This window comes from Zosterops lateralis (genome assembly GCF_965231275.1).
Source record: "Zosterops lateralis genome assembly, chromosome: 8".
Classification (NCBI taxonomy): Eukaryota; Metazoa; Chordata; class Aves; order Passeriformes; family Zosteropidae; genus Zosterops; species Zosterops lateralis.
In genome coordinates, this window is record NC_139768.1 from 28112392 (window position 1) to 28126392 (window position 14001).

A 14001-nucleotide genomic window follows, 5' to 3' on the forward strand; every position below is an offset into this window, starting at 1 on the left:
TGACGTCGCGCGCGCAGAGCGCTATCCCGGCGCGCCCGCCCGCCCGCACAGCCGGCAGCGGCGGCGGCCCCGCGGAGCGCCCGGACCCGCCCCGACACCGACACCAGCCCCGGCCCCGCCGAGCCCCGCACGGCCCGCCCCGCACCGCACCGCCCCGCCGGCACCGCCGCCCTGCCATGCGCCGCGGCCCGGCGCCAGCCTCCGCCGGCGGGAGCCGTCCCGGCAGCAGCAGCAGCAGCAGCGCGGCGGCGGGCGAGCGCTGAGCCCGGCCCCGCGGGGCGCGGATGTTCGCGGGCTGCCCGCGCCGGGAGCTCTCGCCGCGCTGACGGGGCGGGCCCGGCGCCCCGCTCGCCGCAGCGCCCCGCGCCCGCCCCCGGGCTCCCCGCAGCGCCGCCGCTCCCGGCCGCGCTTCCGCCCGCGCCATGGCGGGGAAGGCGGCCGCGGCCGGCGCCGGGGTGCTCCTGGTCACCGCCAACGTCGGCTCCCTCTTCGACGACGTAAGTACCGCGGGCGGCAGCGGGGCCGAGCGGCGGGGGCCGGGGGCCCGTCCCGGCCGTGTCCCGGCTCTGCCCGGCGCGGGGCGGCAGGGCCGGGGGGCGCCGGTGCCGTGCCCGTGTCCCGTCCTCGGGGGGTGGCCGTGTCCGTGTCCCGTCCTCGGGGGGTGGCCGTGCGACACCGTCGGCAGCGCCCGGGGGCTCCTCGGGGCAGCGGCACAGCCCCCGAAGCGCCCCGGCCGCCTCCGGGCGCTCCTCCCCGGCCACCGGGCACGGTGTGACTCGAAAATGCAGCGTAATTTCTGCTCGGCGGAGTGCGAGGGCAAAGCTCCGGAGCGGTTCTCTTCTCTTCCTTCGCCGCAAATCAGGCGAGAGCCGCGGCTGGCACGGGCGGGCGCAGGAGGAACGCCCGGCTGGGCTGGGCTGGGCGGATGAAGGCAGAGCTCTGACCATCGCTGGCCCCCGAGAGCCGCCGGCAGAGCCCCCGGCCCCAGCAGGGCAGACACAGCACAAGGACAGCGTTCCCAGGGGTTTGCTCGCTCCAGAGTCATACACATCTGGCAGAGAATTGGCTCCAGGCGTGTGCTGTGTGTTGTTCTTGCTGTGTGCTCTGAGCCCAATGCACAGAGCCCCGAAATGCAGTAACCCAAGGGGTTTTTTGTCTGGTCTTCAAAGTCTGCTTTGCTTTTTCACCACTTTAAAGGCTGTTCTGACATTCACACTTTGGTTGTAACAGCTGTAGTTAAATGATGCAGTTCACCTTTAAGTGCAGTAGACTTTTACTGTTGTCACCACAGTTAGTTTTATACTTAAGCGTGCTGCTTCGTACTGGATGAACACTGTGAAAATGTTCATTTCATTGTGATGGTCATGGTCGTGGCCTTGGGCACGCACGGCATCTCTGTGTGAGTGATGCCGGGGTGTTCAGTGGGGTTTCAGCAGGTGGTTCCTGCCTCTTTGCTACTCCAGGGCTGAAGCCGGGGGGTGACAGCTCTGTGTCACCGAGCCTGCCATCCCCGTGAGCCCTGTGCTCCCCTGCTCGGCAGGAGCAGGCACTGGAGAGCAGTGTCCCTGCAGGAATCCCGGCTGTCAGACCCTGCCATTTCCTGCTTCTCCCTGGCTGGTATTCCCGGCTCGGGGTGTGCTCCCTGTGCGGCGTTTGCTGCACCGCTGAGAGCATGCCTCGCTTCTGGCCAGCAGCTGCCTTGCCGTGGAAAATTGAGTTTTCTACAGCAGCAAAACCAGGCTTGTTTGGATCGGTTCCACTGGAGGGTGGGAAATGGAAAGACTGTTCTGAACATCTGTGGTTGTGGTCCTGGTGTGTGGCTGTGGCAGTTGGGATTGGTGGAGCTCCTGGCCGGGCTTCTGGAGTTACATCAGTGCAGTTTGGGTGCAGGGAAGGTGGCACTGACTGGGTTTGGGGACTTGGCTCTCGAGTTGTATGTGGCAGCTGTCTGAAGTGGCTGCTTCTGCTTGCTGGGCCCTTCCCGTGCAGTCGAGGAATATGTTTCTTTGCTGTGACCTGGAATGATTTCAGTCCTGAACAAGGACTTGCTTTGATGGACTGTGCCAGAGCTGGGCTGGAAAACCACTTCCCATTCCTTTAGCTCACGTTTCCTATTTCTGATTTCAGTGGGTGATAGGTGTTTTAATTAAACGCCATTCTCTCAGTCAGATGTTGCCTGGCCTGAGGCAGGGTGACAGCCTGTGCTGTCCTGAGACAGTGCAGGAGCACTGGCAGATGGGGTGGTTAGGGCTCCCCCAGTCCCACGGGGCTGCTGGCCCCTGTGCTGGGCTCCCCCAGTCACACAGGGCTGCTGTCTCCTTTGCTGTGGGCAAAGCCCTCTGTCTGGAGCATTCCTGTCTGGAGCTCCAGGGCAGGTAAGAGGCTGCTGTGGGCAGGGGGCTCTGGGCATGGGGCCCTGCAGGGTGGAGCTGCTGTGGCTCTGTGCTGCCCTGTCTCTGTGTGTTCTCTGATGTTGTGTGGTTCTGCTCCCTGATTCTCTGCTCTCTGGTGCTGTGTGGCAGCAGCATGGTTTGCACTTCACGTGTGTTTTGTGTGAGCGCTGTTTGCTTGTGTGTGCAAGTGCTCTTGACACCAGCATTTTACAGCTTAAAATACCATATACAGGCAGGTTTGCCTGTGTAGGACAGTCTTTCCTAGACCAGTGGTGTTGCTGACCTGCCTGTACTCCTGCAAAGAGGGGAAATTGCTTTTTTTGCTCTCCCGTTGCCAGAAGCAGGTTATAATAACACATGGGTTTACTCCTGCCAGCCATCCCCATCCGCTAATTGCCTGTTGCAGTGGTGACCTAGGAGCTCATGAATAAACATGGCAAAGTGAAGAGGGACTGAACTGGGTTCATTTCATTCCACTGGTAGTTTTGCTGCTTCATTAAAAATATTAAGGGAGTATTAGATCTTTAAATATTCTTCAAAGTTACGTGAACATGCGCATCTCATGAATATGAACATGTATGATTTTTGGTACCTTTGTGTTTAATTAAGCATTTAATGCTTTTCTTGCTGTAGACTCATTTCCTGGTTCTATCACAATATACATAGTAACAAAATAGGGAGTTCAGGCTACCCATGAGTCACTCTTTATCTTTTCCCTTTCCTCTGATGCCCCTGCCTATGGCAGGGGAATTCAATTAGATGATCTTTAAAAGTCTCTTCCAACCCACACCTGTGATCCCATCCTCTCCCTTTCTCCCTCTCCCTGATTCCTTGCTTCCTTTGCTTCCTCTGTCTGCATTGACAAAATTTCCCATGTAACTTGCAATGAGCTGAGTGCTGTGGGGGGCACAGAATCCATTTGTCTGGCACTGTGCTGCTTCGGCTGTACAGGGATTTAATTTATGTCCTGAGGGTTTTTTTCCAATCTGCTGTATCCTCTTCATTCTGTTCAGCTGCTTCTAAGTGGCTTAGTGCTGCTCGTTTTTCCTGTGGCAGACACCTGGGAGAGGGGTGTGAGCAGCAGGTGAGGGGGGATTGTGGAGAAATCTTCCCCCACCACATGGCCAGGGCAGCACAGGAGCTGTGCTGCCTCTGCTGCAGGGGGACAGGTGGAGATCTTTGCAATCCCTTTGTTGTGGCTGCCCCAGGAGTTTTGTTACCGTGTGCTGTGTGTTCATCTGGGTGCAGGCACCAACACTGGAAAACCAGCTGGGTGCTCACACCTGAAAATCTTGCCTACTCCGGGTCAGTTTCGGGTGACTTTGGCAATCTGTGCTGGTTAAGTGTCTCCATGTAGGTCTTCAGGGAAAGGATTTCCAAGGTGCCCAGCAGAATTTGGTGTACAGCTTCTGACATTCCTCTCCGGCTTGGGAAATAATTCATTTGTTCCAGCTCTTTGAAGTTGCAGTGTATGAGCCTAAAACAAGTCAGAGCTTCTGAAATCCTTCCATTTTCATGCACTGGATGAATGTAATTCTTAAATTCTCAGGACAGGTTTAGTCAGAATAGATGTGCGGTGATGAAAGGGTGGGTAAAAGTTAACCAGAACATGTTATTTTATTAGCTTAAAAGAGAAGTGTGCCAGGGAATTGCTGTATGGTGCTGATACCCAGGATTCTGGTAGCATCACTAACTGCCCTACCTGTGCCCCTGTTTTCTTTAACTCTACAGAACACTGGCCTTTGTCTGACAGTGCCATGGTAGGGCAATAAGCTTTGACATTCTGAGATGGCCTTCACCTGTCCACATTGGGGTGGATGTGTCCCTTTTTCATCCAGTACACAAATAGGGCAGGGATGGAACTTCCTGTTCCAACACCTGTTTGTAGTATTATTATAAATAAACTCATTCTTTAAATCTGACTATGAACTTGAAGTATTCTTTACTTCTGTTAAAAGCTGAAGTCTATCAATTGAATTTGAAGTAGAAATAGTTCCCATAATAATTTTTCAAAACAGCCTGCCCTTCTGATGGGTGGTGATCACAGTGCAGTCTCTTTATCATGTCTGATTCTAATAATCTGATTCTGAAGCAGTGGGTGTAGGTTTGTTTTGGTATTGGACATCTGTGTATTTAGCTGGTATTAGCTGATAACTATAAAAGGTTTTTTGGCTTTCATTTTGTTTTTTCTTCTTTTTCCCCTATGAATAATTATTTGAATTTCGTGGAACGTTTCCAATGTAGTAGGATTGGAAATGTATTTGTTTGGTTTTTATTTCTGAAGAAGCATTAAGAGTAGTAGCATGTTGCAATTCAAGGCACCCTCTCTTCAAATCACAGCTACAGGATCCAGGGAAAGGCAGTATTTGATTCCTTGTGACTTTTAAAAAGAAACTTGTTACTTCACTGATGGGAAACATTTAACCCATCCTTAGGCTCAGGCAGTGGTGTTGTTACCTGCAGGGGCAGATCAGCCTGTCCAGGTTAGGTGATGTTTCCCTGGGCTGTTGCAGTGTCTGGGCCATGCTGGCAGCTGGCACGGAGGGGGGGAATGGGGATTCCTGGGCTCGTGTTCTCCCGGGGAGGGCAAGAGCAGCAGAACTGAGGAGGGGAGGGGCTAGTGGGAGAAGGGTCCTGGCCTGGCTCTGCTGCTGGGTCCATCCTCCTCACTGTGCCCGGAGCTTGGTGGGAGCTGGGGATGAGGCTGGCACTGAGCACTTGGGCCCCAGACTTGGGGGTCCTTGTCCTGCTCTCTTTGATGCTGCAAGATTGTGTGCTCACAGCTCAGACTTGCATGGAGGGCTGTGTCCTTTTTCAGCAATAACATAGAAGGCCATGAGAAAAGTATTTTTCAGTGTTCTCTATGACAGGAACTGTAGAAATAAGTGATCTTCAACTTCTCTTTATCTGACTCTGCACTTTGTGCTTTCTAGTTTCTGGTTGTTTTGGTGTCTGCTTTCTGGGGTTGGCTTTTTTTTTGTTGTGGGAGTGGCCCTGTTAATTTCTTAAATATTGTTGCTGCCTTCTGTTTGTTTGGTTTTCCGACAGACTCTCAAATGTTTTTCTTTCAGTTTCTGCCATATTCGTGTTTATGTTGTATTTTAGGAGGCTTTCTTGTTTTACTCCATTCTAAACTCCCTGTGCAGGAGGTGGAACTTTGAAGCAGACCCAGCTGTGGAGTAGCCCTGGCTTTGTGTGCCTTGCAGTGTGACGCTGTGAGAGGATTTTGGTTTGAAAGTCCTTTTCTGCTCTGGGGATGAGCTGAGGGATGTGTGTGGGCAGCCCTGGGCTCGGGCCCCACGGGGGAGCTGCAGCAGCAGCAGTGCCTGAGCTGGCCTGGGCTGCACAGGTGCCTGGTGCAGGTGGGCTGGCCTGGGCTGCACAGGTGCCTGGTGCAGGTGTCCCAGGACAAGTGCTGCTCCCTGGAGCAGCTGTGGGCTGCCTGGGGGTGGTACGTGTCAGGAACTCCTGTTTGTCTTTGGTGGGTGATGTGCTCATGGCTGTGCAGTCCCACAGGGTCAGTGTCAGACCCTCCCAGACAGCAGCTGAATGCTTGTCCTGGGTGTCATTTCCAGGGATCCCAGCTCCTGGCACCCCTGGGGTGGGCTAAGGACACCTGTCAGTGTGTCCTGGGGGTCACTGCTGATCTGGGCCCCACTCAGAGCATCCCCAGCTCTGTGCTGTGCTCCTGGGTGCATGTCCTGCTCCCCTGCAGCCCCTGGGGTGTACCCAGAGTGACAGCTGAGTATGACTGCAGAGAAAAGTCCTCTCTTAAGTATAAATGAGGAGCAAGACCCAAAGCAGATGTGCAATAAAGCAGTGACATGTTGTTGTGCATCCATGTACTTGTAAAATTTAAAGTTGTAATTTGCTGAGGATGACTGGAGCAGTAACAGTGCAGGCAGCACAGAGGGTGGAGGTTTCCTCCAAAATGGAGTTGTAAGCTTAAAAAAAATCTACTTTTTTAGCACAAATCCATCACTTTTTTCTTTTTAGCAAATAGTTTTACAATTCTCTGAGCAAAAGAGTTTCCATTAAGAGCTGGTACAGTGTTTAACCTTCCTTAAGGAAGATGCTCAGAGGTTTATCTTATAGACTATATTTTTTTTTTCTTTTTCCTTTTGCTTAAGTGTTATCACTGACAACAAGAGCACATGGAACGTGAGGAGGTAATAGTGGCAAAGTGCATTATAATTACACCTTTCTTTTAATGTGGTTTTAAAGCATCAGAGTTGACATTTTGCAGCTTGTTGGGCTTCCACAAATCACCAGTGTATCAGTGTGAGGATTTAAAAGGACTTAGTTCCTATTTTATTTCATATTTGAATATGAGATTATGCAATGTGAGTAGGATACCATAGGAAGAAAGCATTACATGCAGGTCTGATAGTTTTTTTTACCTTGGACAAGCACTAGGCCATACTTTAAAGGTTTTGTTCCTGTTTCAAAGTTCTCATCATCAATTTTCCTACCACGAAATTTGACCTCAAAGACACAGAATACCAGTCAAACCCTCAGATTTCATGATTTACATAAAGAGCTGATCTGGTTTTTACTTATTATTTCTCTCTTCCCCTTTTCTATTATTTATTTCATCATACTGTTTATATATTTTACCCCCAGGAACATATTTCCTCTTTTTACCTCAGACACTCCCTTTCTGGTACCATGTGTACTTACCTCCTTCGGAAAGCTCTTTGCTTACTTCTCATTTATGATGTGAAGTGAGTCAGTTGAAGGAGTCTTTTTGCTTTGTGGGTGCCTGGTACACCATCAGGAGGGTGACTGTGGCTGCCTGAGCACACTCTGTTCCCTGCTGAAGAGGAGATCCCACCAGGTTAAACTCAGTTTCTGCTCCACCGTAGGCATGCCAAGCCTTGCCATCCGAGTGGGAAGAGGAAATCTAGTGGCTGAACTACCTTGGAAGACAAACTGGCTTTAAGTGTGGCTCTGGGAGGTGTCTCTTCCACCACCCTGCAGAACATCAGCCACTTTAGCTATAGCTTTGCCTTGTCCTCTGCCCCTAAACTCTTACCTTAAACTGGAAGAACAGAAAAGAGTCAGACAGACAGGTGTGGCTGTAAGCCATTTGTTTGCTTTTAGTATGTGGAAGCTCTCAAAATGCATCTATGTTTGTGTAGGTTGATACTTTATTCAATATTCTCTAACCATCTTTTACTCTCTTTGTGGAGAACAGGAGGTGGTCCTGGGCAAAACAGGACCTTCTGACTTCAGTGGCTCTTGAATGGCCTGTCAGAGTCCTTTAGCATTTTTTTTGGCATCTTTGTTACTGAAGTGGCATCTTCCCCTGCTGAAATTTCCATGGAAATATGTTATTTTTCATATTGTGGAGAAGTTCACATTAAGCATAATAATCATCATTCTGGGGAAGAGAGAATATTAAAAGTAAAATGTTACTTTGGCTTCTCTTCTTCCAATGGTGGGTAGCAGTTATTCAACATTCTTAGCACTACTGTCAGTATTTGTACATCACTTTAAAATGTAAATATTTTATTTAATCACTTTAATTTCTAACACTTTTCCCGTTATTGGCAAAACTTGAAGTTAAAGCATGTATTGAAGCAAACAAAAGTGTTCATTGTTCTTATATGATATTTGAAGTCAGATATAATTGATGGTTTTCATTAATGTCTTCAAGTTGTTAAGCACTCATCTTCATGAGTCAGTCAGCTGTAACAAATGATATCCTTGAAAGCAGAACATTAAAGCTCAGGAAAGCAATTAACCTGTGGTGTTGTCACAGGTTTTGTTCTCTCATGGTACCTTCGGGTCGGTTGCAGCAGCCCTTGGGGGTGTGGCTGTCACTGACACCTGGGTGTTTATTGCCCTGCAGCACAGCTGAGACCTCTGGGCTGTGATTCACGGCACCCATGGCTCAGGTGGTTACAGGTGCCAAGGTGCAACATGGAGAGCTTTCCTTTCACTTGTGGTTTGTGACTGGAAGGATTTTCCCTTCAGGTTTTGATCTGTCCACAGTAAAACAGCTTCTGATCTTTTCTTGTACTGCTTCCCAAGCTGGTGAGAAGCTCTCCCACCTATATTCCTGACAAATCCTGCTGTCCCTGACTCTTTTGTCTCTTCTTCCTTTCCCTGGTTTCACCTTGGTTTTTTTCTACAGTTCACAGCCAAAAGCTCTAGTCAGGAGAGGCTTTAATGTCACACAGAATTGTGGCAGAGCCAGAAAGGAGACAATGGGTGATGCGTGAGGTGCAGGGCTGCCTGTCCTGGGCAGAGGCTAGTCAGGGCTTCTGCTCAGCAAGAGCTTTTGGATAATGTGGGTAAAGGAGAAGAAATCCTGACCTCTCTCACACAAGCTTTTTTTCTAAGACAAACCTGGTTTTGTTTGCCTGCTTCCTGCATCCATGCTGGAGGCTGCAGTCAGCTGGCCAGCTCTCCCCCATCCGTGGCCTGGGCTTGCCTGCTCCTTGCAGACCACTGACAGCTCCAGAAGCACTGGAACTGTGGCATTTGCTCACATCCTGCTTGTGCTCAGTCTTTGAAAGCCAGAAGGGAAAAATGTTGATTTGGGCTGGTTTGCATCTGGTAGTCATGCATGTTCCTCTTAGGCATGTCCAGGGACAGTGTACTGAATGGTGCTGGAATGAGGTGGTTTGGAGGTTTTCCCTTGCAATACAAAACATGTTGTGTTAAATGAGGCTCAAAGTTGGAGCCCCTAGTGCTGAACTGCAGCACCCACAGCTGCAGATCAGTGTATGGGAGACCAGGAGCCACCACAGGTCACACAGGGACTGTGCCTGTGTTGTACAGTGACTGTCCAACCCTCAAAACAGCCTGGAGAGAAAAACAACTGCCTTCAGGGCAAAAGGTGTGTTCCAGGAAGGTGGTGGTTAGTGGTGGGGATGCTGGGCTAGGCTCTGGAGATCAGGGCTCAGTTTGCATTCAGCCATGAGCACCCTGTGTGACCCAGAGCAATGATCCCCAGCCAGCTGTCTCTGGGGACAGAGCACAGAGAGCACTCCCCTGCTGGGGACAGGCTGTGCGCACGGTGCCTCAGTTCTCTGCCCAAAGGAGCAGGATTTTGGAAGGATGCTCTGGAGGCTCTGAAGTTGAAGGTAGTGCAGTGGAGGGCTATGATGACAGGTGAGCATGGTGGAGCAGGTGTGCAAACAGAGAGCTGGGCCGTGTGGGCCATGGGTGACACCATGGCAATGGCCTGTTCCTTCAGCTGAGGAAAGGCAAAGGAGCAGCTCACGTGGACTGCAGCACAGCCTGCATGGGCATGCACCACCCTGGAGAAGCTCCTGCTCAAACAAAGGCCCAGATAATCTGAGCTGTGTGAGCCTTCTGCTTAACAAGAGGTTCCTGGCTCTCACAAGCTCAAAGCAAAAGCAGCTCCCTTCAGTTATGGGAGCGAGTAGAGGCAGGGAAAGGTGCTCTGTGTGTGTCTCTGCCTTGAGCAGGCTCACAGACACTGTTTACAGGATGTGGATCACGTCACCTTCTCTAGAACATTCACCCTGGGTACGAGGCTGATCACAGGCTTGGGGTGCCCTGGGAACACACAGGATCCAAAACCTGTTTGTTGTACTTTCCCTGACGTAGAGCTGCCTCTACATGTTCACTCCTCACCTTCCATTTCCCACTGCATTCTTGAAAAGAAATTTTTAATTGTCCTGGAATGCTTGACTGTGTTGGCAGGGCACTGCATGTTAATGTCTGGGCTCTTTGGAGCACCCCTGTACCAGGCTGGGGGCACTGCTGGCACTGCAGTGGGTGAACAGTGAGGGACACACAGGCATTGGGAGCAGGACCTACTTCTGAATTCTTCCATTAAAGCTTTTAAAGTGATGTGGTGGGAGCTTGTTTTGAAGTTTTTTGTTTTCCTTAGTGGCAAACTCTCTAAGTTTAGAGGCTTTACCAATCCTTCTGGAAAAGCAAAACTAGTTTTCCTGTAGGAACAGCTCAGAACTGAATGCTGAACTCTGTATGTCAAGTGAATGTGAAAAGAAATTATACAAAAATCACTTGAGGGAAGTCTGTACTCATGAAGTATCATCAGCCAGCTTTGGCTCTGTTTTATTAATGCAGAATTTTTATTTAAGGATGGAATTTGTGCTTTTCTCAGACTCTCTGGGCAGTGAAGACCTTTCTGTGCACTCTTGGGCAGACAGCTGTCATTGGGTCCAGCACTGCAGCAGATTTACACAAAGAATGTTCCCTTTGACAAAAGCATTGGCTGTTTGTGTCTCTGACCAGACCATTCAAAATGTTTTTAAAACTATCTGTTCAGAGTGAAAGTTATGATCTAGAATTCCTATTCTGCTTTTTATTAAAGGAAGAAATTGAAAAACTGAGTACTTTTTATATTTATTTTTAACTTCAAATACTGCCAGGCACACGAAGTCAAGAACTGGGTGGGACAGTATGATAGGACCAACCCACGCACTTCAGAGAACTGGATGTAACCCAAAAATCTTCTGCTAAAACAAGTTTATTTTCATGAACTGGCAGTGTTGTTTTTCTGGGCTGGGAGGACAGGCCTGATCCTGGCTCCACTGCTCACCAGGCTCTGAAGCCAGTTCTCATTTGTCTTGTGGGACATCCTTTTAGCAAAAAGGAAACAAATCCTTTTCAGCTGTCTTTACTAAATATTAAAGTATTTGTTATTTATGACCATTGTGCACCTTTTACTTATCTCAGAAAAGAAGGACCTGTAGTTCCTTTCTCACTTTTTTCCTCAATTACATGAATGTTGTGTGGATCTGGTTGTTCTTGTAGGCTGTTACCATCATTGTAGTGTCACTGAAGTGTGTGAACAGAAAGTTGTCTCCCAGGATGGAAAAAGACAGAAGTGCATCAGCCAGGGGAAGGGAGACATCCTTGATAAGCAGGTGAATTTCAGTGCAAGACTTGCTTGTGTATCTTAAAAATAATGAACCTCTGTGAACATTCAGTGTTGTATGATGAAAGTGCATATTAAACAGGTAAGGGCAGAAGCTGCTGCATTCAGAAAGGTCCATAAGAAAATGCCAGAGTTGTGGTACTTGGAAGCCACCTGGACAAGGCCCTGAGCACCTGGCTCTTGCAAGACTTTGCTGGAGTCCAGAACTGCACCACATTCTGTGTCTCTGTAGCCGGACATTGTGCATTTTCCCCTCGGTTTTATCTTTTCTGCCAATGCCATTGCTTTCCAGCCCTTGCTAGGGATGACAGCATACTTCTCTGTTCAACATTCTGTGCCAAATCCTCATTCCCTTTCTATCTGCATTTCTGTTATGGATGTAGACCACTTCCAGAAGCTTTGTGGAGTGACTGGTCCAGGAACTGGAACCATGTGCATGCTTTCCTAAAAACTGCAGGCAGACCATGCATCTTGTCTGTCAGCTCATAGTCTCTAAATATTGTGAAAGCTTCCTCATGCCCTCAGTGTGGGAACTGGAATCTCCGAGCCAGGCTTGCAGCTCCGATGGGTTTTGTTTGTTTGCTTTTCTGTTGACGTTTCAGGAGCAAATAAATACACTGTTCCCAGTTCCTTCAGAAGTGGGAAAGAGCCAGAAAAGTGTTCCGAGTTGCCTGGGACAGTCAGGGCAGTGGGCCCGCAGGGTTTACTGGCAGCTAAAGTGGTATTTGCCCCAAAAGGAAGCTGCAGCAGAGACACGTGCTGGGAGGTGATTCAAAAGCGGAGAAACTGCTCTGCTTGTCTGGCTGCTTTTTGATCTACTCCTGTGTTGTGTGTGCAGCAGCGCCGGCTTTTGCTGGGGGCACAATCGGTCCAAACAACTGTGCTGAGAACCGGGAAAAGCCGTCATAGGACAGAGAGTAAAAATAAACTATTCCTCTTGATTTAGGTTTCTGTTCAGTCCCATTTGTTGAATGTCACGTGCAGCACGGAAACTGCAGGTCACTTTGGCACATCTGGCACAGTCGGAGCTGCAGGCCCGCCTGTGAGGCTGTCCGTGCCTGCCCCGGGCCAGCGGGGCCGGGGCTGGACGGGGCTCGGGGGGACCGGGGACCGGGCGGGACCGGGGCCAGGCTCGGGGAGGCTCGGGGGGACGGGGGAATCGGGGGGACCGGGGCCGGGCTCGGGGGGACCGGGCGGGACCGGGGCCGGGCTCGGGGGGACGGGGGAATCGGGGGGACCGGGGCCGGGCTCGGCGGGACGGGGCTCGCTCGCTCGCTGCGCTGGCGGTGCCGCCTCGCCGGCAGCGGGGCAGGTCCAGACCCTTCCCTGTGCCGGGAATTGCAAACCCGTTGTCGAGGTGACTGGCCTGGCCCAGCGCTCCTGCCGGAGCCCAGCCGAGGCCCGGGGCGGCTCTCTCCGGGGCCGGGCAGCTCCGGGGGCACCGGGCGGCTCACGGGCGGTTTCCTACGGACAGCACGGGTGGCCGGGACAGCACGGGTGGCTGGGGCTGCTCAGGTAGCAGGGACAGCACGGGTGGCCGGGGCAGCACAGGTAGCAGGGGCAGCACGGGTGGCAGGGACAGCACGGGTGGCTGGGGCAGCTGTCACGGTGCTCCGGGGGGTCACGGAGGAAGGCAGGGCTGGTGGGGTCTCTTGGGGCCGTGGTTATCGGCAGCGTTGTCTCTCCATCTCCCCGTCTCTCTCTGCAAACAGAAAGCAGCTTTGCTTGCAGCTGTGGATTCTTTGCAGGAGGAGTCTCTGTCTCATCTGCTGCTCGATGTGGTGGGCAGGGGTTTATCCTGAAAGCCTGTGCAGGGTCATGTCCTAGAAACGGAGAGACCCCTCTGTCCCACACAGCAGAAATGCACAGGAGCTGCTCAGGTGGGAATAGTTTGTGACTTTTAGGTTCACCTCTTCAGTGGGATCCAGAAATGGGAACAAGGACTGGGGCAGAAGAGGATGGACAGGGTTCTTATCTAGAATCACAGCCATTTCCCTGGATGTCACACAAATAACTGAAGTATTAATGTATATCCTGAATAAGAGACAGTTGCTTAAAAAAAGCCAAACAAATAAAATCCAACCGAGAAAAAACCCCAAGCAAATCCCCAAACTCCCAAATCCTCAGACAGTTAAAAGTGAATGTTATGTAGCCTCATACTTGGCAGGAACGTTGTTAGTGTTTTTTCTTCCAAATACAAGGATAAGCCAATGGTGAATCTCAGCTTTAGTGAAAAGCTGGCTTTGCTGAGAAGTCTGGAAATGTTTGGGTCGTGTTACTGTGTTCCTTAGAGCTCCTCAGAGCTTTTGTTGAGAATTGGAGAATATGTTAGACAGCACTTTAACTGTGTTTGCACGAAATGTGCACATGCTGAGCTTCTGTGCGTCACTCCATCCTGGAGGGAGATACTTCCAGCTGCTCAGCTTTGTCAGAAGGCTCACTAGTAGTTTAATTAATTGAAAAATGTGAGGTGTTTTCCTTAGATCTTGGCAGAATTGAAATTCTTACCTTGTCTTTACAGCACTTCTGAAATGCCTTAATTAAATCCATGAACCTGAAAGCTCTAGGAAAACGGAAGGTCTCGTTAAATGGGTGTATAGAAAAGTCAGGAAACGTACAAAGTTGTTTGTTAAAGTAGAAATTTCCAGTGTTTCTGAAATGTGACATTCACAAAGACAGCTTATTAGACTATTCCGTGTGTTCTGTTTTTCATGCTTTTTCTTG

At 50.5% G+C, this 14001-nt stretch overlaps 1 protein-coding gene across 1 annotated transcript in view; it reads left to right on the top strand.

Moving 5' to 3' along the window:
- Nucleotides 1-412: 412 nt before the first annotated feature.
- The window catches only part of INPP5A (inositol polyphosphate-5-phosphatase A), a 176247-nt gene continuing 162658 nt past the window's right edge, over nt 413-14001 (top strand). The window contains exon 1 of the mRNA XM_083866547.1: nt 413-497. Coding sequence (XP_083722673.1) covers nt 423-497 — 75 coding nt within the window. The 5' untranslated portion in view covers nt 413-422. The remainder of the gene's footprint in view (nt 498-14001) is intronic.